The 24,408-nt window shown below is 40.2% G+C and overlaps 1 protein-coding gene across 5 annotated transcripts in view; it reads left to right on the top strand.

The window, feature by feature from the left end:
* Positions 1-24,408, top strand: part of mta3 (metastasis associated 1 family, member 3) — a 32,628-nt gene that overhangs the window by 3,138 nt on the left and 5,082 nt on the right. For 2 of the 5 annotated variants that reach the window (XM_047376828.1, XM_047376830.1), the window contains exons 3-18: positions 1,457-1,550; positions 3,176-3,302; positions 3,477-3,540; positions 7,699-7,816; positions 7,960-8,062; positions 8,428-8,527; positions 8,963-9,151; positions 9,675-9,749; positions 10,968-11,026; positions 11,139-11,257; positions 13,328-13,485; positions 14,754-14,976; positions 17,267-17,359; positions 17,478-17,636; positions 18,103-18,134; positions 18,205-18,320. In XM_047376828.1, the coding sequence (XP_047232784.1) occupies positions 1,457-1,550; positions 3,176-3,302; positions 3,477-3,540; positions 7,699-7,816; positions 7,960-8,062; positions 8,428-8,527; positions 8,963-9,151; positions 9,675-9,749; positions 10,968-11,026; positions 11,139-11,257; positions 13,328-13,485; positions 14,754-14,976; positions 17,267-17,359; positions 17,478-17,636; positions 18,103-18,134; positions 18,205-18,320 (1,829 nt within the window). Of the gene's footprint in view, positions 1-1,456; positions 1,551-3,175; positions 3,303-3,476; positions 3,541-7,698; positions 7,817-7,959; positions 8,063-8,427; positions 8,528-8,962; positions 9,152-9,674; positions 9,750-10,967; positions 11,027-11,138; positions 11,258-13,327; positions 13,486-14,753; positions 14,977-15,726; positions 16,864-17,266; positions 17,360-17,477; positions 17,637-18,102; positions 18,135-18,204; positions 18,331-24,408 lie in introns of those variants that run through there. The other 3 variants (XM_047376829.1, XM_047376831.1, XM_047376832.1) reach the window with 2 other exon arrangements.

The raw sequence follows: 24,408 nt of genomic DNA, 5'->3' as shown, positions 1-24,408 counted from the left end.
GAAATTGACAGGTGTCCCTTTGTCTCCTAGCTGTCACTGGACACACCTGTATGGGCGTGTGTGCATGTTGCTGTAATAAACCCTTCAAAAGGTCATGCGTTTGTGTTTAACATGCACAGTTGGCTAGAATTCGACACTAGCTTTTAACTGGCATGAAACTGCAACATGATCTGATGCTGTTCTCGCTAATGTTTGATCACATGTAGAGGTTCCTCATTTGATGTATATCTTAGATGTTAAGACCAGCAGAGAGCCGACTCAAGCATTTTTCTGTCGGTAGTTCTTAATTTGCTTGCATAGATTTGAAAACTTCCTGCTTTTAAGGTAACACAGTGACAAATGGAGAGAATGTGACAAAAGGTTTTTATTACTATTAAAGACAGTTTTTATTAATAGAACTGGGGAAAAAAGGGAATTTGCTTAATCAGAATCAGCTTTTTTCACCAACTTCGTCAACACAAACAAGGAATTTGACTTCGGTTCCACTTTGTTCTCAATGAACACGTTTAGTTTAATATTCGGGCTTGCAGAAAAAAAAAGTTGCTCTTGAGGAATGAGTAACATCTGACTTTTGTTGTCGTATTGCATTGCTCTGTGTCTCCTCTTTTGTTCTAGTCAAAAATACACCTGGTCTGACCTGCTGTTTTCTTCCAAAAAAGCTGCAGACTGGTAGTCAAACATGCAGCTCATTAAAATAAAATGACCAAAAACTACATCAACATTTATTGCTGTTCATTTTGATGATTGTCTTTACAGCAAACAGTACAGAAAAGTATGGTCATATGCTGCACATTATAAAAACTCAATACAGCTGACAAATCTTGCAGGAAAATGAGATCCGCATCTCCATAAAGCTTGTCAGCACATGAAGTTCTCTCAAATGTCCTGGTAGATGGGTGTCCTGACGTTGGACTGTATAAAATACAGTGGACCAACACCATCAGATAATCATCAATGACTGTGGAAAGTTCCTGGACCTCAAGCAGTTTGGGTTCTGTGTCTTTCCGTTCTTCATTCAGACTTATCTCAGGTATAGCATGTCTGACATTCTCGGTGGTTCAGGACTGACGTAACACAAGGAGTTAGAGCAGACGCACCAAACCCAGAGGCTACAATGCTGAATGCATGTTGTCATGGGTTCAATCATTTAACCTATATGTGAATCTATATGCAAGCCCCAATTATTAAATTGATTCAGTGAATGCACCTGCACCCCCACATTTAATCACTCAGCATCAGTTGTGCCATTTAATACTTGTCTGTCCACCCGTTAAACTAATTATACAGCATGACAAGAAATCAATCATCTTTTCTCAAAAACTGTTACTGTTCTTTCTAGCTTGTCTTATTTTGACGGATACACACAGCAGAGGGCTCTCTCAGGAAATTGGCGTCCTGTTTGCTGCATTTTTTTATTTTTTTATTTATGCCAACCTTGATCTTTATTCTGTTTCAGACCGCCAGTGGGAATGTCGAGGCTAAGGTGGTTTGTTTCTACAGGAGGAGAGACATCTCTCACAGCCTCATCCAGCTCGCAGATAAACACGCAAGTGAGTAATAAGCTGTCCCTTTTCAGACAATGAAATGATAAAATATTAATGAATGAGAGTTACAGCTTTCTCACAGGCTGAAATTTGTGTCGAGAGTAGCTTCATGGATATAAACTTAAGAGGAACAACCAAACATTGTATATTAAGTTGTTTTCTGTTTTAGGATGTTGTAAACAAAGTATCTTTGCTCTCCTGGTCCAACAAGCAGTTGCAGCTTGTTGAGATGTTGATTTTAAATTGTGTTCAGTGTAATGTTTATTTTAGAGGGTTCTGAAGGTACATATATTGATATCGTCCCATCATGGTACAGACTAAAGATGTACCTATCGGAGATTTTGCACCAGTCTCCAATTTGGTAAAGCTTTGACCTGTCAATACCGATTTTTAACCTGATTCAGGTTTTTCTCTTTAGGAGCTCTAATACTTTTGTCATCTTTTGTCCATGCATTTAAAAAGGAAGTGTAATATTTCTCAGAGTTTTTTTTTTTTTTTTTCTCTCACAACATACCATAAAAATGTCTTCTGTTTAAATGATACCCGCAGGGATAAATTACAGCCTGAAAACCTGAAAACACAATGCACCCAGCATTTAAACCGTTTTTATGAGCAGACAGGACATTGTAATGTGTTTTTATTAAAATAAAAAAAATGCTACTTCAAGTTTAGAGCGAATTATAGGTATTTTCTATATTTGGTAAAGCATTGAGAGAAAATTTTGAAATATGTATATTCCTCTTGTATTTTCTACATGCTAAATATCTGAATTTCTGAAAAGATAATGCTCCAGGGAGGATACTTTTAATGTCTTTACTTAAAAGATGGGCATCTGTCCGTCTCACTGTCAAACCATTGGTCCGTCCAAAAATCTGTTCAACCTTCCATTGATCCGTACAGCAGTGGTTCTACTGGTCTGTCCCTTTGAGCCACACTTTTGTCCTTTCTGGCCTCTCGACTGTCCAACTGTCGCCCGCGATCCAGCTGTCGACCAACCTATCCATCTGTTCATTTGTTCGACCCTCTGACAGAGTTCCTACACAGTCTGGAAAAGTATGGAATTTGATCCAAGTATAACCAGATCTGGTTATATATGGAAAAATGAAATAGTTTTTGGAGGCTTTTTTTTCTGTCACTCATTGTTTACTAAATTCATCTATCCAACCATCCATTTGTCCTTCTCTCTGTCCATCTATACATCCGTTTTTCCATCCATCCATTAATTAGTCATCTTGTCATTCATCAGCTTTCAATCATACCTCCATCTATTCCTCCTTCCTTTCTCATAGTGATTTTTTGGGGGTTTTACAAAAAAGGAATGAGAACTCTTAAAAATCTGGACTTGGAGAAGGATGGAACGCTTAAATTGTGCAGGAACTCTGAGGATGTACTGTTTTGCTAGGATTATTTGCAGTGATGATATTGTAGTTTGTTTCAATCTGTTTAATGTTGATCTGATCTGCAGGCTGTCATTGTGCTTTGAGAGCTGCTACAAACTTACTACAAAGACATTTTTCAGACTGTATCTCAGGGTTGAATTTGGTTTGCCCTCTTTCTACTTGTTTATCTCCCCTCAGTACGTCCTTTGGTGTTTATTCTGATTTGATCTCTTCTCTGTGTGCCTTTTGCAGAGGAGTTGGAAGAAGAGAAGGAGAACCCAACAGAGACAGATCTCACAGACAAACAGAAACACCAGCTCCGCCACAGAGAGCTCTTCCTCTCCCGACAGTATGAGAGTCTACCTGCGACACACATCAGGTACTAAAACACAAGCTCGCACACATGCAGATTGTTTTCTTTACTGCACGGCTCTTGATCTGCAGGCAGTGCACGTAAATAAGTCATTCAGCCAACAAACGCATTACAGGCACAGGCCACTTTCTTTGTATGTGTTTTACATGGTGCGTGCTTCCCTTTTTCCCTCTCCATCAGGGGGAAGTGCAGTGTCGCATTATTGAACGAGACTGAAGCCGTTCTTTCATACCTAGACAAAGAGGTAAGCCTTAGGGGAGAAAGATGACATCTGCTACTGGTGTTTGTTCTTTTAGCAGTGCACCATAAAATAACCAGCCATATTTGGTATGGTTTTTTTTTATTTGTCATGGACATTTAAGTTTAGATTCTTTTAAAAGTGATTTATTCATCTTCTAACTATGTTTAGCTTCACAAAATAAAAATTAAAAACAGAAATATATTTTTCATTGGGAAACCTAAAAGAGTTTGATCACATTTTGTTAGAGTCGGGGACTCGAGGTTGGCACCTGCCCGAGTTGGTCTTAATTTGCAAAAACAAAGACTGGGACTTGAGGTTATAATCCAGTGCAGAGGTGGTTTGTGATATGAGCCAAATGGGCAGTTGCCCAGGGCGGCAGTGGTAGGGGGGCGGATGCATTTGAATTTAAACACTGACATTCAACATTAATCACAAGGTATCAGTGCATGTTTGTGAAAATATCTACTGACAAATCCTGTAGTAAAATTTGAAGTTAATAGAAAATGTGAACTGAGAGCTTAAATTAAATGACTAAAAGAGGCTGGTGTTATGCCTCTTTGCCGTGGGCTCTACTTTGGCCGGTTCCAGTCCAGTCATCTCGTTTTGTGACTAGTTTCCATTACCGGTTTTTCCGGCCTGGTACTGGCTTCCTTTGGTACCTATTTGCCAGCATATCCCATCGAGGCTGAGCAGTGGCGAAATTTGATGTGAACAGAAAACTGTTCACTGATTGGCCATCGGTGTGGTCGGGCGTATGAGTCTGACTGCAATAGTGAATGCCATGTAAATCATGGCAGTGCTGGGGAAAGCTCGAGAATCTCAAGAGCAACTTCAAAAATATGAAGGACCACAATGAGCAGAGCAGGTCAGACCGTAAGCAGTGGCGGTAATTCGAAATCATGGACCCCATTTATGACCATCGTTCCTTCAAGTTGTGGACACGAGGGCGGTCTAGACACGGCAACCTCACTGTTTTAAAGGGGACATAAATCCTTTCTTTTCACACTTACATCTTTCAGTTGTGGTCTATATAAAGTGGAACCGCAATGGTTTGGTCTGAACTCCTTGTTATTGTAGCTCCACAGGCCCCTCTTTTACCCCAGTTCTGAGGTGTGCCTGAGAGCAACTTGTTTTGGTGAAAAACGTAAAAGAGGATAGAGAAAACTGGACAGACAGAAAAATATGACACAACACCTGGAGAGACTAAATTCAACTTTTGTGCACTCCTACAGACTCCAAGTACACAACAAAACATATTTAAAGGCTTAAAAAAGTGTCCTTTTTAAGAGGACATAATGTGCGATGGTGAGTGTTTATTTTAGTTTATACAGCACGACGCCGACGGCTGGAGGTGGGTTTTCAAGCCTCACCTCCAGCCGTCGGTGAGTCAGTGGAAGGAGTGGAGTGAGGTCAACTGGAGCGAAGCTTTGTTGTGCCAGGACTGTGAATGGAACAGAGGTAATAGGAGCTTTTTCCTGACTTATTCGTTCTGGTTTCCTGTACTAGCAACGACCGTGCTAAAAGGGAAAAAAATGGCCCGTGATTTCTAGAAAAGGTTGCGTTAGTTCTTAATCAGGTTCTGTTCAGCATAAACAAATGGTACGGTCAAGACAAAAGTAAAAACCAGACATAGTTTAGTATGGAGCTAAATTGGGGTCATAAAGTTTGTTCAAAAGAAAAAAATTTGCTCTCAACATAAAGCAAACGAATCGCTAAGCGGTGGTATGAAACCAGATGCCAAACGAGCCGGTATTTTCCGAATACCCTTGCATAATTAAGCCTGGGTTTTTTTTCTGATCTCCGCTCTTCATTGTCAGCTCAGCTGGCCGCCCTGCAGCGCATGTTCATGTGTTACAGATCAGCTGTTCGCCAGCGCGCAGCAGAGCTGAACTGCCTGACTGGAGCAGAGGAGAGTTTTGTCCGAGCTACCGCACCCTGTTGGCGGTCAGACCTCTCGGAGTTTCTCCGATCCTTGGTCCCCAGAAGCAATCAGACTCTATCTAACACTGACTCTTAAAGGAACGACTCTCAAACAGTTTCTAACTTTCAGCTCCTTTAATCTAAATTAGGCAGAGGAATGATTACAGAGATCAGCACCGAGGCTCCCGTCTCAGACCGTCTCAGTTTGTAAAAGAATGAGGAAGAGTCCCGATAGAAGGTCACGTGTAGTTTTATATCTGGCACTCCGATGCAATGGATGTGCCCTCCCTCAGTGATTATCAGTAGACTGTGTCACCATTGTGGTGTCTGTCTGGTAGGTTGTGTAGTAGCGGGTGTCCATACTTAATCTAAGTGTGCTGCATTCTAATCAAACCAGTTACAGCCTGCTCCACCATCAAACCCAGTGCCCCAGCCACAGGTCATTCATGACAAACCTTGGGCCATTTATCTTTGTAATGTGTGTCGATGAGTATTCTTTTCTTACAAAAAGGAAACATTAGAATTTATGCTTTATATCATTATGGTGTAAGTGGGAAAAACAGCTATGAGTCATATAAATAAAGGTTATCCTTAATAGGTTGATATGGCATAGTTTAGGGCACAATGGTCCAGCAAAATATCAGCGCCCCAGAAACTGTTGCCTCTTCCGTACTTGATGTTGCGCTCGCCCTGTGATTCAGCTCATGGGCCGGTGGTCCACGGGCCGAAGTGAACCACCGGCCCATTAAAAACTAACCCTTGTTCCTACACACACACACACACACACACACACATATATATATAAATATATATATATATATATATATATACACACACAGATATATATATAAATATAGCAGAGAGATGCACTGCGGACCTCTCCGCTGGATGCCAGACACAATCGGAGATTTATATATATATAAAACGGCTGCACGGTGGCGCAGTTGGTAGCACTGTCGCCTTGCAGGAAGAAGGTCCTGGGTTCGATTCCCGACCGGGGGTCTTTCTGCATGGAGTTTGCATGTTCTCCCCATGCATGCGTGGGTTCTCACCGGGTACTCTGGCTTCCTCCCACAGTCCAAAGACATGCCTGTTAGGTTAATTGGTCACTCTAAATTGCCCTTACGGGTATGAATGAGTGTGTGTGGTTGTTTGTGTGTTGCCCTGCGATGGACTGGCAACTTGTCCAGGGTGTACCCCGCCTCTCGCCCATAGACTGCTGGAGATAGGCACCGGCTCCCCCGCGACCCACTATGGAATAAGCGGTAGAAAATGACTGACTATATAAAACGGTGGTGAAGTGAACCACCGTCCCACTAAGCCAGCGGTCCACCGGAGATTTCCCCGGTTGACCCGTATTCCAGTTTGCCCCTGGCTGTGAAAATACCGACTCGTTTGGCATCTGGTTTCATACCACCGCTTAGCGATTCGTTTGCTTTATGTTGTGAGCATGGGAAATCTCCAACACGAACTTAAAATGCTGTGCAAATCTGTCAAGATCATATTTTCTCCTCTGAGATGCGCGTCGTGTATTCACGTAAGCTGCTTTTATCGGTGAAGCATGTTATCTTTCAAAACCAATCACATATATATATATAGAATATCGATGATGGATTACAGATAATCCCAGTTCCCACAGTCCCTGAATGCAACGGCTGGGAATATGTTGTTCAGCCGCTGTGTTGAGCTGTCAGCCATGATTCTGCACCCCGTGATCTGAGGCCCCGCCCCCCACGCCAAAATAAGGCCAAAAGTTTGAAACCGAAATAAAAATCTGCAAGTTCCACTAAAAAACTTGAATCTGAAAAGTAGTTTTTTTCCAGTTTCACAGAAGTTTTTTTTTTTCAGTTACAAAACTTTTTTTTCCAGTTTTCACATTTTTTGGGGGGGAGGTTCAAAATAATTTTTCAGGTTCAAATTTTTTTCGTTTGAACAAACCTTTATGGTCCCAATTTAGCTCCATAGTTTTGAACTTGTGCTAAAAATTGGCCAAATGAGCAGATCAATATAAACACGCTTGCCTTTTATTTCCTCGCTATTGTTTATTTGGTCTTAAATTTAGGCACCACTTTGTTGCAGAAATTTGTTAAGGGGTTTTTCAAATCATCCGGTGCAGTATTAATTGTTTAGCTTCATAGATTTCAAAGTTGCAGAGAAGAAGAGATCAGTCATCAGAAGGAGAACCAGCCAATAGAGTCAAAATCTGCATCAGAAGTGTGGCGTCTTTCTGCTCTTCTTCAGGACACTTTCTTTTACTCACTGGTGTACGACCCGACTCAGAAGACCCTGCTGGCCGATAAGGGAGAGATCCGAGTGGGACCGCGCTTTCAGGCAGACGTACCTGAAATGTTGCAAGAGGGTGCGTCACATTTTGTTTGAAATTAAATCTGATATTTTTATAATTTCCTTTGGTATAAAGTTTGCAGATTATTCTGGTGTTGGTCTTCATGAAGTAATCGTGTTCCAGTTGCTTCTGTAAGACATTTCCTTTGTGTGTCGCAGGAGAGGCAGATGACAGGGACCAGTCCAAACTGGAAGAGAAGCTCTGGGATCCAGAGTGCCCTCTGACCGACAAACAGATAGATCAGTTCCTAGTGGTGGCGCGGTAGGTCACCTTTCCGCTTGGATTTCTGCACAGACAGCCTTGAGATTAAATAAACCCCACCTGGTGTCAGAAAGATCATACAATCTCACTGAGCCAAAAGGTTCAACTCGCTTTTAATCAATGCATACATTTATAGAATAAATGCTGTTCTATTTATCAAACATTTTATAATAATAAAGTTTCAATTTTGCTTGCATTTTTCTATATTTTTTACATATAGTATAATTTTGGGTGTGAAAAGTGTTTTTGTATTTCTTGTAATAGTGGGGAACAACTCCACTGGACCTCATTTGTGGTCATGCTATAATGTGTTCATGTTTTATGGATATCCTGTTTATGAATGCGTTTGTTGTTGCATTTGTCAGGGCGGTTGGGACCTTTGCCCGAGCGCTGGACTGCAGCAGTTCAGTTCGACAGCCAAGCTTGCACATGAGTGCGGCTGCAGCCTCCCGGGACATCACACTGGTGAGTCGGGCACGCTTTCTTCCTGGAGATACACTTGTCAGTCTGCCAGAGATGAGAATTGGCAGGTTTTCCCTATTCATTAGATGCAACAAAACTAAGAATTCACACTATTTTCAGTCTATAAATGCATCAGTCAAGAGGCTGCAACTTTGAGTCACTTTGAGTTCAATCAAATTAAGTTTTTTAGGATACATTGTTGAAGCATAAATGCTGATAATGTTATAATTTCTTCATCTTCTGTAGGGTTCAAAAGTAGTACCTCTATCTAGGAACCAGCAGAACATGTTTTTCCTTTTAGGTGTTCTAGTTCTTCGGCAAGTCAGACCTCAAAGAAAACCATGAATCAGGATCAGTCAGGAAAAATCAGATGGTTTCTTTCACGCTGCTGCTGCCGCCGGATTCAAATGATGGATCATAACCCTCGTTCTCTTGCAGTTCCACGCAATGGACACGCTGCATCGCCATAATTACGACCTGTCCAGTGCTCTGAGCGTGCTGGTCCCGGCGGGCGGCCCGGTGCTCTGCAGGGATGAGATGGAGGAGTGGAGCGCCTCGGAAGCGGCCATGTTTGAAGAGGCATTGGAAAAATACGGAAAAGACTTCAACGACATCCGACAAGACTTTGTAGGTCTTTTTACTTGTTTCTTGTTGGATTGACACTTAGTTGTCATTTATGTGCATATTTGATGTTCTGTTGCTAGAAATGCCAAAACATTCATTTCTGCACTTATTATTCAATGATTTCAAGCAGGCCTCAGCTGCTCTTTCATGAAAGGACAACTATTGTATTTTTAACCCTCACCTTTAAAACCTTATCTAGATGACTTTCACTTTTTGATCTCTTTCCTGGAACCTAGCTGTATTTTTACAATATAGCCAGAATACGGTTGAATGAGGCGGCTGCAGCAGGTGCTCATGAATACATATTAAATATGCGAAACACTGCGTGTGTGTGTGTGTGTGTGTGTCTGTGGCAAGAAGCGGGCGAAGTCAGCTGCTCTCAGCCTTTGTGGCCACGTCTCACGCTCATGAATATACATGAAACCTTCGCACCCAGATGACAAGAACATGAGATATTAATATCATTAATTTGCTCTCTGTCTCCGCTACCCTCTCCAACCTTCACTCTGCCTCCTGCTTTGTAAAGCTGCCATGGAAGTCCCTGACCAGCATCATAGAGTACTACTACATGTGGAAGACCACAGACAGATATGTGCAACAGGTGAGCTCACTGCAGTGATTTAGGGGCAAATAAAAGAATGCCTGGAGATTTTTGCTGCTGTTGGCAGCCTCGCGATGTTAATTGGCTCAGCGTGAAATCACAGTTTATATTTACTGTTTGCCAATGAAATATTTTATTAAAATATTTCATGCAAGACCAAACACAATCAAGACAACTGCAAATGAATAAAAGCTCCACACGGAACCTTTTAAAGCAACTTATAATGAATTCAAAACAGAACTTCTTCCTGCAGCCAAACTGTTAGTGCCATCTGAAGGTCTTAACATGAATACTTGCTGTCTTTTCTACTTTACTTTACCTCAGTGAGCCAAACCTCTCACTGTAAGTCCCCAAATGTAGTTTAGCACCTCCAGTGAGGGATTATTGATCGGAGTTGAACTTTGAAAAGTTCAGTTCTAACTTTTCAAACTAAATTCTGACTTTTATTTAACGTCACAAGCCTGTAAAATCGGATTTGAAAGTCTGTAGGGCAGACAGACTGTTTATGCCCAGCATATTAAGGCTTCAGACAGCCACTGGGAAGACACTATGGATATAAAACCCGAGGTTCTATGCAGTCCTGAAAAATCTGAATGTTTTATGTTATGTTTTATTGTCCAAGATTTGTCTTGTTTTTTTATAAAATAACTTTTCAAAAACACAGTTTAAATTTAAATTAATTTAAATTTTCCACAGATTTTGGGTTTTGAGGCACTGAACCAGAACCCACAGATTAAAATCTTGCTGTTTTGCACTCTACACCATGTTAAATTAGACAGGGTTCCAACACAACCTTGAAAGGCCTGAAAAGTCTGGGAAAATATTTACCTTACTTGTTTGTTTTTTTTTTTTTTTTTTTCTGTTTTTTAAAAGACACAAAACATCCTTTATTTTGTGGATATTTGTTTATTGGTATATATTCGTATTTATTGACTTCATTTTTGATTTTTCATAAAATTTACAGTCCTACTAAGCTCCTGCTTTTTATGTACATTTTCTGATGTTTTGGAAATAATGACGCCAGCCCTGAAACACACATCTGAGATTTATTAACGTTAAGCATCTCGAAGGGACTAAGAAACAGATGTATGATATTCGTATAAGATCTACCTGCCGAATTTAAAATAAATGTATAGGTTTCTGTTGAAAGTGTCTAATAGAATGAATTGATGTTTTAATCGGCTGTTGAATAAATTCACTTTATTTCTCCATGAGCAGAAGAGACTGAAGGCAGCTGAGGCAGAAAGCAAGCTGAAGCAGGTTTATATCCCCACATAGTGAGTTTCCTTGCTTTATACCACGAATTCAAATGTAAAATTAAATAACGTTGATATTTTTTATGTTCCTTAAAGTACAGCTTTTTTTTTACATCACTATTTATCCCGACAGCAACAAACCCAACCCCAACCAGATCTCGATGACCAACGGCAAGATGGCGACTGTGAACGGAGCGGGCCCCGGGGCTTTCCATGCAGCGGGAGGAGGCAGAGCCTGCGAGAGCTGCTACAGTAAGTTTAGTTTGTGCAAGCCACTTCGTAGCACTGTGAGGAAACCAGATTGAAAAGAAAACGGCAAGCAAGCATGTTTATGGTGAATCATTTTTCTGCTGTATGATGGAATCACTGATGGAGGGTCTAGCATTAAAAAGAAATGGAAACACCGCTTAATAGAAATGTAATGAGCGATCCAGCTCACAAGTCAAGGCTTTATACAATATTGGGTTCATGAGAATGAGACAAGATTTTAGCAACATTTTGGGGAAAATTAAGATTTTTCATTTTTATATAAAGATTAAAGGTTTCTTAAGTTTCTTGACTATTTAGTCAAGAAACTGTAGTGAATAAAGAATAGTTCTGTCCAGACTGGACTAGTCTATATATTGTACTTTATTCTTCTCTAATTCTAAGGTGGTCCTAATACAAGGAAGTATTGGAAATGCTACATTTTGATCTTTTCACCAATAGTATAAAGGTAAAAGTCTCAAACTTGGTTTTAAATAATCTCCGTTTTGTGTCAATTTATTAGGTTTTGGTTTGGTCCAGATTCTTAAAAAAAAATAAAAAGTTGAAATAGCCCTTTAATGTAGTGCTAATAGGGAGCTAAGAAACAGATGAGGATTTCATTGTCATTGTCTGCTGACAGGGCGATTTAAATGATACTTCCTTTCCTATTTCAAAATAAGAGCCTCAAACATAAAAACACTCGTCTTGATATCTTTGACCCATGATTCTTAACTAGACGAAGTCCCAAACTGCAGCGCGTGACAATGCAGGCATCTTTGAGAAGTGACATTGTTTTAATGTGGCAAGATCTGTTTAGATCCTACTTTTAAATAAATGCTGATCAGAGCATCCAAGACCCCCTTCTAGATGTGGCCTGCATGGTGAGGACTGAATATGTTTCCATTCCTGTGTTTACGTCTGTGCGTTTTGCAGTCTACATGCAATTAGATGGTCCAAGAAGGTTAGCGGTGCCACATCTGAACACGTCCTGAGTTCTGCACCTAGTTAAATATTTTAAGATCGTTGTCCATCTCACCTTAGGTCCAGGTGCTGCTGGATAAGCCCATCTGGGTCAAAACCTTTAATTGTCTTTGTTTTAACATGTGTTCAACTTTTAGAACATCTACTCTTGACTTTTTATTATAGCTTGATAAAATTCCCACCAGCTTAAAGGGAAAAAAAATCTTTTTCCTATTTCTCATTAATAAACTCTTAAATAGACAATCCTCTGCACCTTCTTCTACTATGCTTTTTTCCCTCCACCTAACTTTTTGTTAATATGTTTAGACACAGCACTCTTTGAATATCCAGCTCCTGTAGCTAAGACCTTTTGTGTCTCGTCCTCCTTGTGGGGTTGGTGTCAATGACTTTCTGGTGGAAAAGTCAGCAGCCTTGCTCGTGATTGTGTAGGTCATTACATGGTCATAGCATTTCTATATTATTATTTTTGTTTTGTTTTACGTAATATCTGAAACAGAATTTGGGGTTTTTATTAAGTGCAAGCCTTAATCATTACAATTGACAGCTGTTCATGTAGTGCTGTATTCAAACATATTAATGGAAAGTTGACAGGAAGGATAAAGTCTGGTAGCTGTGAGCCATAATTATCAAAAGAAACAAATAAATGCTTGAAATATCAATCTGTGTGATGAATCTAAATAAAGTTTTAAAACTCAATTGACACAAATTAACTTTTAGATGATGATGCTCTGATTTATTTAGATCAAACTGCTATATTATAGTAAAATGAATGGACACAGGAGTGATTAGAACTGGACAGAAAAGCTGCTGCTTATGGTATTAGATGCAGTCTTACCTAAAACCAGCTAAAACTAAACAATACCAAACCCTGTTGCCTCCTCAAATCTTTTGTTCTGACAGCTGTGGGAACAGTTTCAGATGTTTGTTTACGTGTGTGTAGACGATTACAGTTGAGCTGCACGAGTCCCCCTGGATAATAAATATTGACTGAATTAGGGCACTGTGGACAGAGCTGGAAAAGAGGTTGATTTTTCTGAGTGTCTTGAGACCCGTTGGCTCCTCTAACAAAAGTTACTGCATTCTGTGCCTTACCAGCCATGCAGTCGGCCCAGTGGTACTCGTGGGGACCTCCCAATATGCAGTGCCGCCTGTGTGTTTCCTGCTGGATGTACTGGAAGAAGTACGGCGGTCTGAAGATGCCGAGCAGAGCCGAGGCCCCAGAGGAGAGGACCTCCCCGAGTCCTGCAAGCAATGTGAGCTTAAGACGAATGAAATGAGTTTAATAAAGCCTGGTTGGTTAGAAGAACATGACTTACATGAAGAATTGAAGCAAAGCAAAATGGTTTAACCAAACTCATTTAGAAAAAGCAGAAATCATTCAATTGTGTGAAATGCACAGTATGTCTGTGATATCTTCAGTTGACATCAATTATTCAGTGAGCTAACAGCATACCGCACTTCAAATATTGGCTGCTCATAGGTTCACGCAGTTTCTCTAGGCCTTTTACAATGGTGGAAGCTGGTCGTTTGTAACATAAAAGAAAGAAAAGAGCCTAACAGGACAATCAGCCACTATGACTGTAGCTTTAGCAGCATGAAGTAAATGAAAAGCAAATGAAGGTCGACATAATGTAAGAAATCTAATGTCACTAGTTAGACCTGCTCTTGTGCACCTATAGCATACGGTCTCATACAGAACCCATGGTGTAACCCGCCCTTCATGGATGTTACAGTTCTAGGCTGATGAAACAACATGATGGTCGATTCTGATACTATGACTGAAGACCAGCGCAGTTCGCTGCTTCCACAGTGATCAACAGAATCTCGGGGTTCCTACACAGAAGTTTGAACATTGTGAAATGTAGATTAGATAGAAAAACTTTTACCAATTTGAATAATAAAACTAAATCAGACTCCACTGTTTGATAGTTTGCATTAATTGGAAAGGATTTACCTGACTTGAAATCTGTGGGATTTGATTGAATTGAGTTTGTAAAGTGCCTTGAGACGTCATGTGTTGTGAATTGGAGCTGTATAAATAAAACTGAATTGAATTGAAATAAAATGTAACTATTTCCCAGTTCTGAATAAGTACGGAAACAGCTATTAGAGTATTTATTCCCAGTCGCATTAAATGATAAACAGCTGCAATTCTAAAACAATGTTGTTTTAATGCTGGTTTTAAAATAAAAGATCCACATAGAAATGTTTTCATCCTCTTCTCCATTCATCCACTTGTACTTGGAAATCTGAGTCTGGGAAAAGTATGGACTGTTGTCTTGGAGGGTGTGTAGGAACCCTGGAATTAGTGTTTCTAAAAGAAATTGACAAAGCAGTCTTAATTTATTTCAATTCCAGTCTGTCTTTTTAAAATTTGTGTAAATGTATATTCCTCTACTTTTTAAGCCTTTTGACCAACTTACAGGAGTTTTGAAACAAGTGACCCCAGAAAATAACAATATGTTCCATTAGAAGTTTGACCGTTTCTTTCCTCTTTGCCTGTCCTGTCTTTCAAATCCAGGAGTCTCGCTCCAGGAGTCACGTTCCCCGCCAGTCCAACCACATGGTACCGATGAGGAACAGCGGCAGCCCCAAGTCCTCCATGAAGACCAAGCAGGCTTTTCTGCTGCAGGCCACCCGCCTCACCAAACTGGCCCGGCACATGTGCCGGGACATCATCAGGCTGCGCCGTGCTGCGCGCCGGCCCTTTGTCCCCATTAACTGTGGGGCCATAAAGGCAGAGTGTAAGAGCTCTTTCAATTCCTCCTAACTTCTGCCACATGCCCACCCACAAATACACACTCATCTACACGCACACACACACCACCCTTCCTCTTCTCTCCTCACCCCAACCTCCCCACCATCCACCCCCATTGCTGCCCTCGTTTGTCTCATTCTGTTTTTATTATTATTGTTATTATTATTTTGTTTTTGTATTCTCCCACCCCTCGTTTCCAATAAAGACTGCCTGTCCTCATAACTGAGTTTTGATCATATTTTAATTCGTATTTTTCTTTTCTTTATTTCCTGTTGCTTTAATTTTTAATGGAGTTGCACACAGATTTAGTGGTTAAAATGTGCATTTTACACGCCCACACCTGCAAATTATGTACACAAAAACAGAAATTCCTCATGTAGGCAACAACCATGTTATAATAACTTCCATCGGGGGTTGTATTATTGTCTGAGCCGTATATTTGCAGGAGTTACATGTAGAGAAAATGTATTTTAGTAAGAAGCTCTATTTTGCATGGCACCGTCTGCGCTGCTATGACTCAAACGTACATGTTGGCTGTAAATACTGAACCTCAGCTCCACCATTTTATTTTATTTGCTCATGCATCTCCATCTTGGGACAACGGACTACAAATAATACAGAAAAGTATTCATACCTCTTGTGCTGTTTCACATTTTTATTAGCATACAAGCACAATTAGTGCTTTGTTTTGAGATTTTATCTGAAAGGATTTATGACTTCTGGACTCTTCGTGCAGGATTGCCCAGTGTTTCGCTCCATCCATCTCCTTATCAACTTTAACCAGCTTCCCTTTGCCTGTTGAAGAAAACATCCCTCAAAGCATGATGCTGCCTCTACCATGTTCACTATGGGAATAGTTTGTTTATGGTTGCATGTGGGCCAGAATACACTGATTTCTGACCTGAGCATCATGTTCATCCCATTGTAGCTCTAGCTGTATGTTTAGGGTTTGATGTCCTGATAGAAGGTGATGTCTTTTGCAGCCTCACACGGGTTTCTTTCCTGACTTCCCTGTATTCAGCTCTATGAAGTCCCCTTCAAGTTTGACCAGCTTTCTTTTTCCTGCTGGGGAAAAGCGTCCCCACAGCATGATGCTGCCACCCCCATGTTTCCCTATGGGGAGGTGGTGTGTTTTCACCACAGATGTTCTGAATTTTTGCTAATAAGTTAAATGTTTGTCTCATCTGACCAGAGTACATTCTTCTACATGTATGCATTGTCCCCTACATGGCTTGTGCCTTTCAACAATGGTTTTCTTTCATAAAGGTTAAATCTGATAGTTGTCCTGGTATTATACTGAGGTTAAATCACACAGAAGTGGCCTCTGTTTACTCATAAGGTGACTTTTCAATATTTTATGTATGGGTATCAAATTAAAAGGGTGCCAAACATAAATGCAAGCCATGATTTCTTTATTTTTTTTAAAGCATGGTTTATTTTCCTTCCACTTTACAGATAAGTGCTACTATCTGTTAATCTATGACATAAAATTCATTCAAATCTGTTTTTGTAATGTAGCAGGACAGTTTAAAGGGGTATGAATACTTCTGCAGGGTGTGGTACATGTACTTCTGCTGCATCACCCATCTCACCCTGGCCAGGTCCCCCGCTGTAGGACGGACCCTCACCGTTCCCCTTCACTCGGCTCATTTCCTGTATTCAGATCATGCAATATTCATCTGAAGCCTCCTCCGTCTTGTGAATCCTGGAAACATTCAGGCTCGTTCTTTTCTTCCTCCTCATCCTTCATTTTCTAACAACTGTTGCAATATTCTCAGCTCATTTTCTACCTCTTGATCCCCCCCCCCCCCCCCCCTTTTCATTATTGTGTGAATGTGAGGATACATCTCCAATAAAGTCAGTCTTGAAAGCATTTCTTCTGAGTCCTTGTGCTTCATGTGTCTGTTATGTGTCCATCAGCTCCACCACAGTTAGAGGAACACACACCAACCATCCTCCCCTAGCATGCACTCAATATTCAGAGCCTTTTTCCCTTGTGATTCCCTCGCCTTTCGATGTACATGTCGTAAAAGACGTATTTTTGTTGAGTGCATGTACATGCATGGATCCAGATGTCCATTTTGTTTTTTTTTAATCATGTGTCCCTAAGAGTCATAAATACTTCAACCCCTGCATCCTGTGATCACTTACATCGGAAGAGGCCATTTTCATAAACACTGGTGAAATTAAGGGACAGATCTCAGTAAACAGGAGAAGAGAGAATAACTTGTACAAAGATCTGTGTGTATATATACATATCTGTGTGTTTGGTTTAGACATGTTAAGGGTGTCAGAAGGGCAGGGGACCCGGCTACCCAAAACCAGAGCGGCCCAGAGGAGCACTCTGACCAGTGTTCTGCAGTTTCTAGGTAAATGCACAGAAAAATCAGATTATATTCCGACCTGAATTCTGCGTCTGAGCATCAATTATTTAGATGGTCTGAACGAGCCAGTTTATGCAGCTCCAGTGTGTGGTGTCTCTTCCAGAATCCCGTCCCATGGCTCACGCCCCTCGCTCCCACCGCACCCCGGGCCTGCAGACACCTCCGCCTCGCCGCCTCCTCTCCTCTCTCCCCCACGGCCCCCACGGCATGCTGGGAAAACGCAGCTACCACCACAGCAGGGCTGACCCGGAGAGGCGCTCAGGTACATTGGAGGATGGTTTTCTTCAAGATGTCTGAGCTCAGAAAATGAGGGGGAAATCCCTTTCTTTATGCTTTATAGAACAATTTAACTTTTGCTACCAAATAGTATTTTTCTCTTGATCAAAGCAGAGCCTGAAACCCCTATTTTCATTCATGCTCCATCATCTCAGCTAATTTTGAAGAAAACCAATCAGCCATTTGGTTCACTTTATTAAAGTTAAAGGCTTGTTTTTCCCTAATATTAAAAAGATTATGTCCTACAAGACTTGGAAAAAGGAAACATTAGTCTAAAAAAAGCTTTTCACTTCTGTAAATCTGCAGTTCTTCAAATATCACTAACGGCATCTGTTGTATTCCAGCATGGGAAAAAGAATAAATTCACACAAAGCCAAGACTAACGTGATTTATGCCCGTGATGAATGTATGTATAACTGTGATCGCAGCTATTATTTCTTGTTTATTTGCAGAAAACCCTGGCTCAACAGGAGGACCTCTCATGGTAAGTGAACAACTTTTTCTATATCCTCATCCCTGCTTGTAATAAAACTATGAACCCATCTCTTGTGCAGCACAACGGCCGCAGCAGCAGCGGAAACACCAGAGGAGGAGTAATGATTCGCAAGAGACGCCCCAACTGGATCGATGCCCCTGACGACAGCTTCTTCCTTGTCACCCGGGAGACCAGGTAAGCAAAGGTGACCCTTTATTGACACATGATTGACTTTATTCTGTGTGTGTGTGTGTGTGTGTGTGTGTGTGTGTGTGTGTGTGTGAAGGGAAAGAAGGACAGAGCAGAATAGAAACAGATACGTTTCGTCAGAAAAGGATCGAGTCTGTGATTTTTCAGAGGGTGAAATAAGACTCTAAGAGAAAATGTCCTACTGGATTGTAGAGCCTCGCAAAAGTATTCATACCCCTGTATGTTTGTGATTTTGTTTCAGCCACAAACTGGGGTTTTATGTTTTTGACCGACACAAAGTGGCTCTAAAGAGTGAACAAACTTTTATATTTTCAACATTTTTCTACCTTTATTTGTGACACAGAATTCAACAGAATCACTCGCATATTTGAGGAAAAAATATCAAACCTAAAACGCTGCAATAACCTAAATGCATAACTGTGCACACCTACAAACCAATACTTATATGATGAAGCACCTGTTTATTTAAAAATAACAGATGATCTACTTCAATGAACAACTCCTATTCAGGATCCCACATCTTGACTTGGTAATATTTGCCCACTGTACCTTGAAAAGTTCTTCTGTCCTATGCTGAGGACATCTCTTGTCCAAAGCCCTTTTCAGGTGACCTCACAGATGTTCTGTTGAGTTTAGTTCTGGACTCCAAAATGTACATATTTATTATTCTTTTCATGTTGATTTAAATGAATACTTGGGCTCACTGTGATGAAGAAACCCTTCTTTATCTGGAGGGTTTTGGTCAAAACTGACTGGCGTTTGACCTGAATCTCGGTTTTGTGAAGAAATCTGGTCCCAGACCATGATGCTGCCACCACCATGTTTTACCATGAGGATGGTGTTCTTTTGATGATACTCAGAGTTGTTTTTTCTGCCACACTTGGCTGTTTTTGGCTCAAAAATTAAAGTTTGGTTTCATCAGGTATTTTCATTCCTATTCTCCTACAAAGTTTTGGATTTTCTGTCTTGCAGCCCTACATCATAGTCCATTCCTCTACTTTGTGTTGCTCTATCACACACAATTAATAAAGTTTGCGGTTTTAATGTGACAAAATGTGAAAAGTCTAATGGATATGAATATGTTTCCAAGGCACTGGACCCTTTACTTGTGGGGACTGTATTAACGTTTAAAATGGCGGATGATTCCTGACATATTTGGATGGAGGTTCTGACATCTTGTGTAAGCAAACGTTAAGATGGCAAACATTTGACACTTTGTTGAATTAAAAAAGAATTAAAACTTTCCCCCAGTCAATCTTTACAACAAACCCATTAAAAAACAATCTGAACAATCTGAAACAAAAGTCCAAACTTGAAACCTTTGCTTTCACTGGTTTGAAGCATATAAACTTGACTGCTAGGTGTCACCAGTAGGGGTCATAAAGGTCATCATGCTAACCTTAGGAGGAAAAAAAACACCTGCAGGAAACATTTTTACCTTGAAAATTTAGATGTTTCTTTCAGAATTACATATCCTGGGATTTGCGGGACATTATATCTGGGGAGATGCTGGTCAGCCATGCAAGTTTGCAGAAACAGCTACTGAGTCACATCGTTTTATTTTCAGCAAAGTCAGATATCACATCTGAACATGTTTTTTGGTATTCCATCCTGCTAATGTACAAAAACTCTTCTTGGAACTATTTTGGACACTTTAGATCCTGTTTAGGCAACTAAGTGCCTTTTCTAAGTCTAGAACACAAGGCAGATATTTTTAATCCCATGATCTCCTCAACATCTCAGCTTCTCCCTTTCACGTGATATCGGCGAACAATGGAAATGTTTACTTGTGAGCCAGTAGATGTCTGCCACTGATTTCATTCAATACGCATCACTTTCCATTTTCTTCTGCCCTCAAAATGTCCACTTCAACCACTTAGGAGAAGGAAAATGAGCACCATTTCAGGCCATTAGCACAACATCAGCATCAACATCACTGCAGCTGCTGAGCGGCCGCATGTCATTGTGAGGGTGTGACATTAGCTTTTAGTCCAGAGCAGCGCGATGCGTTTCAGTGCAGTGTAAAAGATCCTCCTGCAGGGCATGAGGGGTGTTTTTAAATTTGTCAAACTGAATTAAATCCTGGTAAACCAGCAATATGTTTGAGCTTTAATCTCAGATTATGTTTATTTAAAAAGGCGACCAAGCAAGAAAGAAAGTGGAGGTTGGAGGAAGAGTCTATTTTTCTTTAAAAGGCAAGACATTTGTAAGTGCTGCAGAGTGCTTGTTATTGTCTCACTTTGGTGCTCTTTTTGGGTATCCTGGCTTCTCCAGGTCATGTGTGGGCGTTAAGTAAAATAAATGGCCCATTGTGAAAACAGGAAGTGGCTATACAAATGATGAACACACTATCCAGTGGGATTTATTTATTTATTTATTTATTTATTTATTTATTATGGTAAATCCATTGACATCACATTGTGAAAGAACCTTAGAGAAAATGGATAGAAAATGAATAAATAAATAAATACAATTATCTATATCTGTTGACTTTTCCTTTTTAACATCCTGTTTTTAATATAATTTGCTCTTTTATTATTTTATACTTTTTTTTTTCCTTTGTTATTATTGGATGTTAAGACTGTGTAAAAAAAAAAAGAAAAAAACATTTGAAAAAATATAACTCGTTTTATATATTTAAATTTTTCTGTGTCATTTTCTGTTTTTATGTATTAATTTATTAATTTTCTATGTTTTTTTTCAACTGTTGCGATGTAAAGGAAAACATCCTAAGGTAAAAGAAAAAAATCTGAAAAATGATTACAACATTATTATTATCATCCATAATAAGAATAATCAGAATTTACTGATTATAGGAGGGTTGTTTGACTGGTGCCTAACCTAGAGTCTCTTTTTTTCTTTATTTTTCTTTGCAAACTTTGGACCTCAGAACCCTTTTTGATATAAACAGGATTGAATCTGACGTCGAGGAAACATGCATTTCTATTCTCTTCAAGCACATGATTTGTCCTTGTGTGTGTGCCTGCAACTAATCAGTTTTTGGCTCCTGTATGTGCCAAAGAAAGATGTTGCCCCATTAGGCCTGTGCCTAAATGAGCCACGGCACCCGGCTCCCACAGCCGCCCACTTTCAAACCGCCTCGCCTAAAATTAGAGCAGCTAACTGGGTGCAGATGGAGCCAGGCACCGGCCGGGGCCCTGCGTGGAAATATCATTACCGCATTAACCGTTGCTGCACTCGCATGGATCACTCACTCACTGCGTGCTGATGTGTGACAGAGACAGCATCAATCTCAGAGCCTGTAAAGCTCGTTATATTACCCTGTCATTCAGCCTCCCAGTGTAACAATTAATGCCTTCCTGAATAAAAGATCTGCTCTGATGCTGATGAAGGATGATTGGAAGCTGCTTTCTCTCTACACCCATAGCTCTTTTTCCCTCCTCTCTCAGCATGATGAAGCACACACTGTGTCGTGGGGCAGAGAGAAAATGATTGCCGATTTCTCCCATTTATTCAGTGAAGGGGAAGACGATGTGCATACAGAAACTGAGCTGTGTGAGAGACTGTAAAACAATTCAAACCATTTAAGAGCATGAAAGTTATTTCATCAGTAATGAAGAAAAAGAAGCATAAAAGATAAGAACACAGACATTTTATGACACATAGTTTACATTTGACCATAAAATACAGTTGATTTCCTCTTTATAGCCTGGTTCTCCTATTAAATCAAAAGTATAAGAGTTAGACAGTGTTATGCAAGGATACACGTAGTAGGAGCTCACTCAAAGTTTAGTTAACACAGATAAAAATCTATTTTATATTTATTGATTCATGTTGGAAATATGTGAGATTCAGCGCCATGCAAACATTTTCCACATTTTGTCCTGTTAAAACCACAAACCTAAATGTATTTTATTGAGACTTTATGTGGCAGACCAACACAAAGTAGTGTATAATTGTCAAGTGGATGGAAAGGATGCATGATTTTCAACATTTGTTTTACAAATAAAATGCATATGTATTTACCCCCTTTACTCTAAAACTCCTAAATAAAATCTAGTGGAACCAACTGCCTTCAGACGTCAGCCTGTTTGTAATTTAATCCCAGTAGGAATCCAGCAGTTCTTTGAAGGCTTCAGAGGTTTGTTAGACAACATTGGTGAACACACAGCATCAAGCAGACTGAGGAACAAAGCAGGCAGGTTTAGGGAGAAAGTTGTGGAGAGATTGTAATTATGGCCTAGACGTAAAACGCTATGTGAACTCACTGCCCCTATAGTGCCCCTATGGTGGTGGCAGCGTCATGCTGGGGGATGCTTTTGCTGCGTTCCATTTGTACTCGAAAATCGGAATTTCTGACCTCCGACTAGGAAACTACAACTGAAATGCCCCCGAACGTTGGAATTACAAGTCGGAAAGTCGGGGCAACACACCAATACCCGACTTCCGCATTCAAGATGGCTGCCACTCACATCAATAATAGTAAAACTTTACTTTCTTTTTAGCAGTTCTTTATTATTTATGTAACATTTAGTCAGTCGTACACAAGCTACTTTACAATGTTTATAAGACAAAATGTTTCAACACTGTTTATATGTACAAAAAACCGCGTAGAACAGTGTTTATTGTTATTGTTGTAAGACTGCTGTTACAGTTGCTAGCAATACCAACGAAAACAAGCAGGAAACCGGAACGCTAGAACTTGTAGATGATGTAAACGCCAACATCCCATCGATCTGCAGTTAATAGAACGTAGCATTTGCCTCAGCAGTAACAAGGCACCTGGGAAGATGGATAGAGCTTTAAACATGACAATACTGGAAGAAGATCTGTTTGGGGCTGCTAAAGACTTGAGATGTACAGTAGCCTAGTCAAAGTCCTGACCTAAATCTGTGACAAGACTTGAAAATAAATGTTCACAGACGCTCTTCATCCAATCGACTGAGGTTGAGCTATTTTGCAAAGAAGAATGGGTAAAATATTCAGTCACCCGTTATTAAAGTTGAAAGGGATATACCCCAAAAGATCTGCAACTGTTATTGCAGCAAAAAGTAGTTCTACAAAGTAGTGACTCGAGGGGGCTTAATATAAATCCATGAAACACTTTTTAGATCTTCTTTGTAAAATAATTAGAAAATAATGTATCATTTTTGTTCCGCTTTCTAATTATGCGCTACTTTTTGTTGGTCTAGTGTATAAAATCCCAATAAAATACATTGATGTTTTTAGTTGGAATGTGATACAATATAAAAAGGTTTAAATGGTATGAATACTTTTGCTGGCCTGTGGGGTCACAGAGGACATTTTTATCAATGCAAAATCTTAATTTAAAATGTATGTTGAGTCATATTTCAAACTAAACTGAGCCTTTTGTACTACTTATTTCTGAGCTGGGATAAGCTTAATGTCATTACACATCATACTTCACTGAGAATGAATGTGACTAAGCTGGGAGGATATAAAAATATATAGCATGTGAAATGTTCAATGATTAGTAAAAAAAATAAATAGTTTCAGGTCAGTGTGTATCAGATTTACTGCTGTGATTATCCTTTTAATTTATCTCCTTTACCTTTGGAGTCCCCCTTAATGGCTGAAAATCAACAAAACACAAAATCCTTGCTTCTTTTCAACGGGCTGCAACACTAAAATACAACACAACCCCTCAGTAGCCGTGTGTTATTAAAATGCAAAGAAAGAACCACAATCATTAATTTGCGAGAGTAGTGCACTTGAAGGATCTGTGTGGAGATGCATGGTTGTTGCATGCATATTCAGACGCATGCTAGCTCCTCTTGTAAATGCTTCCTCATAATGTAATGTGCTCATTTTATCAGCAGCAGGACCCTGTTTCCTACTCACAGTGATGCTGTGGGAGGCTGCATCTATCGAGGGAAGAAATAAGAGGATTTAAAGAGCTTTAAATCCTAAACGACCTGCAGGAAGCCATGAATTATCACCTGTACATTGTGGTCATGTACCTTGCATTTGTCTCCAATCGAACCCCATTAGCACTGCGGCCTGCAGCGTGCCCCTTGATCTTCTTGGGTTTTGTGCAGTGGGTCGCTGTGGGCTGCTAAGAGCTTCTTGGTATCACAGCATGAAGGCTACA

The sequence above is a fragment of the Girardinichthys multiradiatus genome, chromosome 10 (genome assembly GCF_021462225.1).
Source record: "Girardinichthys multiradiatus isolate DD_20200921_A chromosome 10, DD_fGirMul_XY1, whole genome shotgun sequence".
Taxonomy (NCBI): domain Eukaryota; kingdom Metazoa; phylum Chordata; class Actinopteri; order Cyprinodontiformes; family Goodeidae; genus Girardinichthys; species Girardinichthys multiradiatus.
This window is presented reverse-complemented; position numbering and strand designations above follow the sequence as displayed.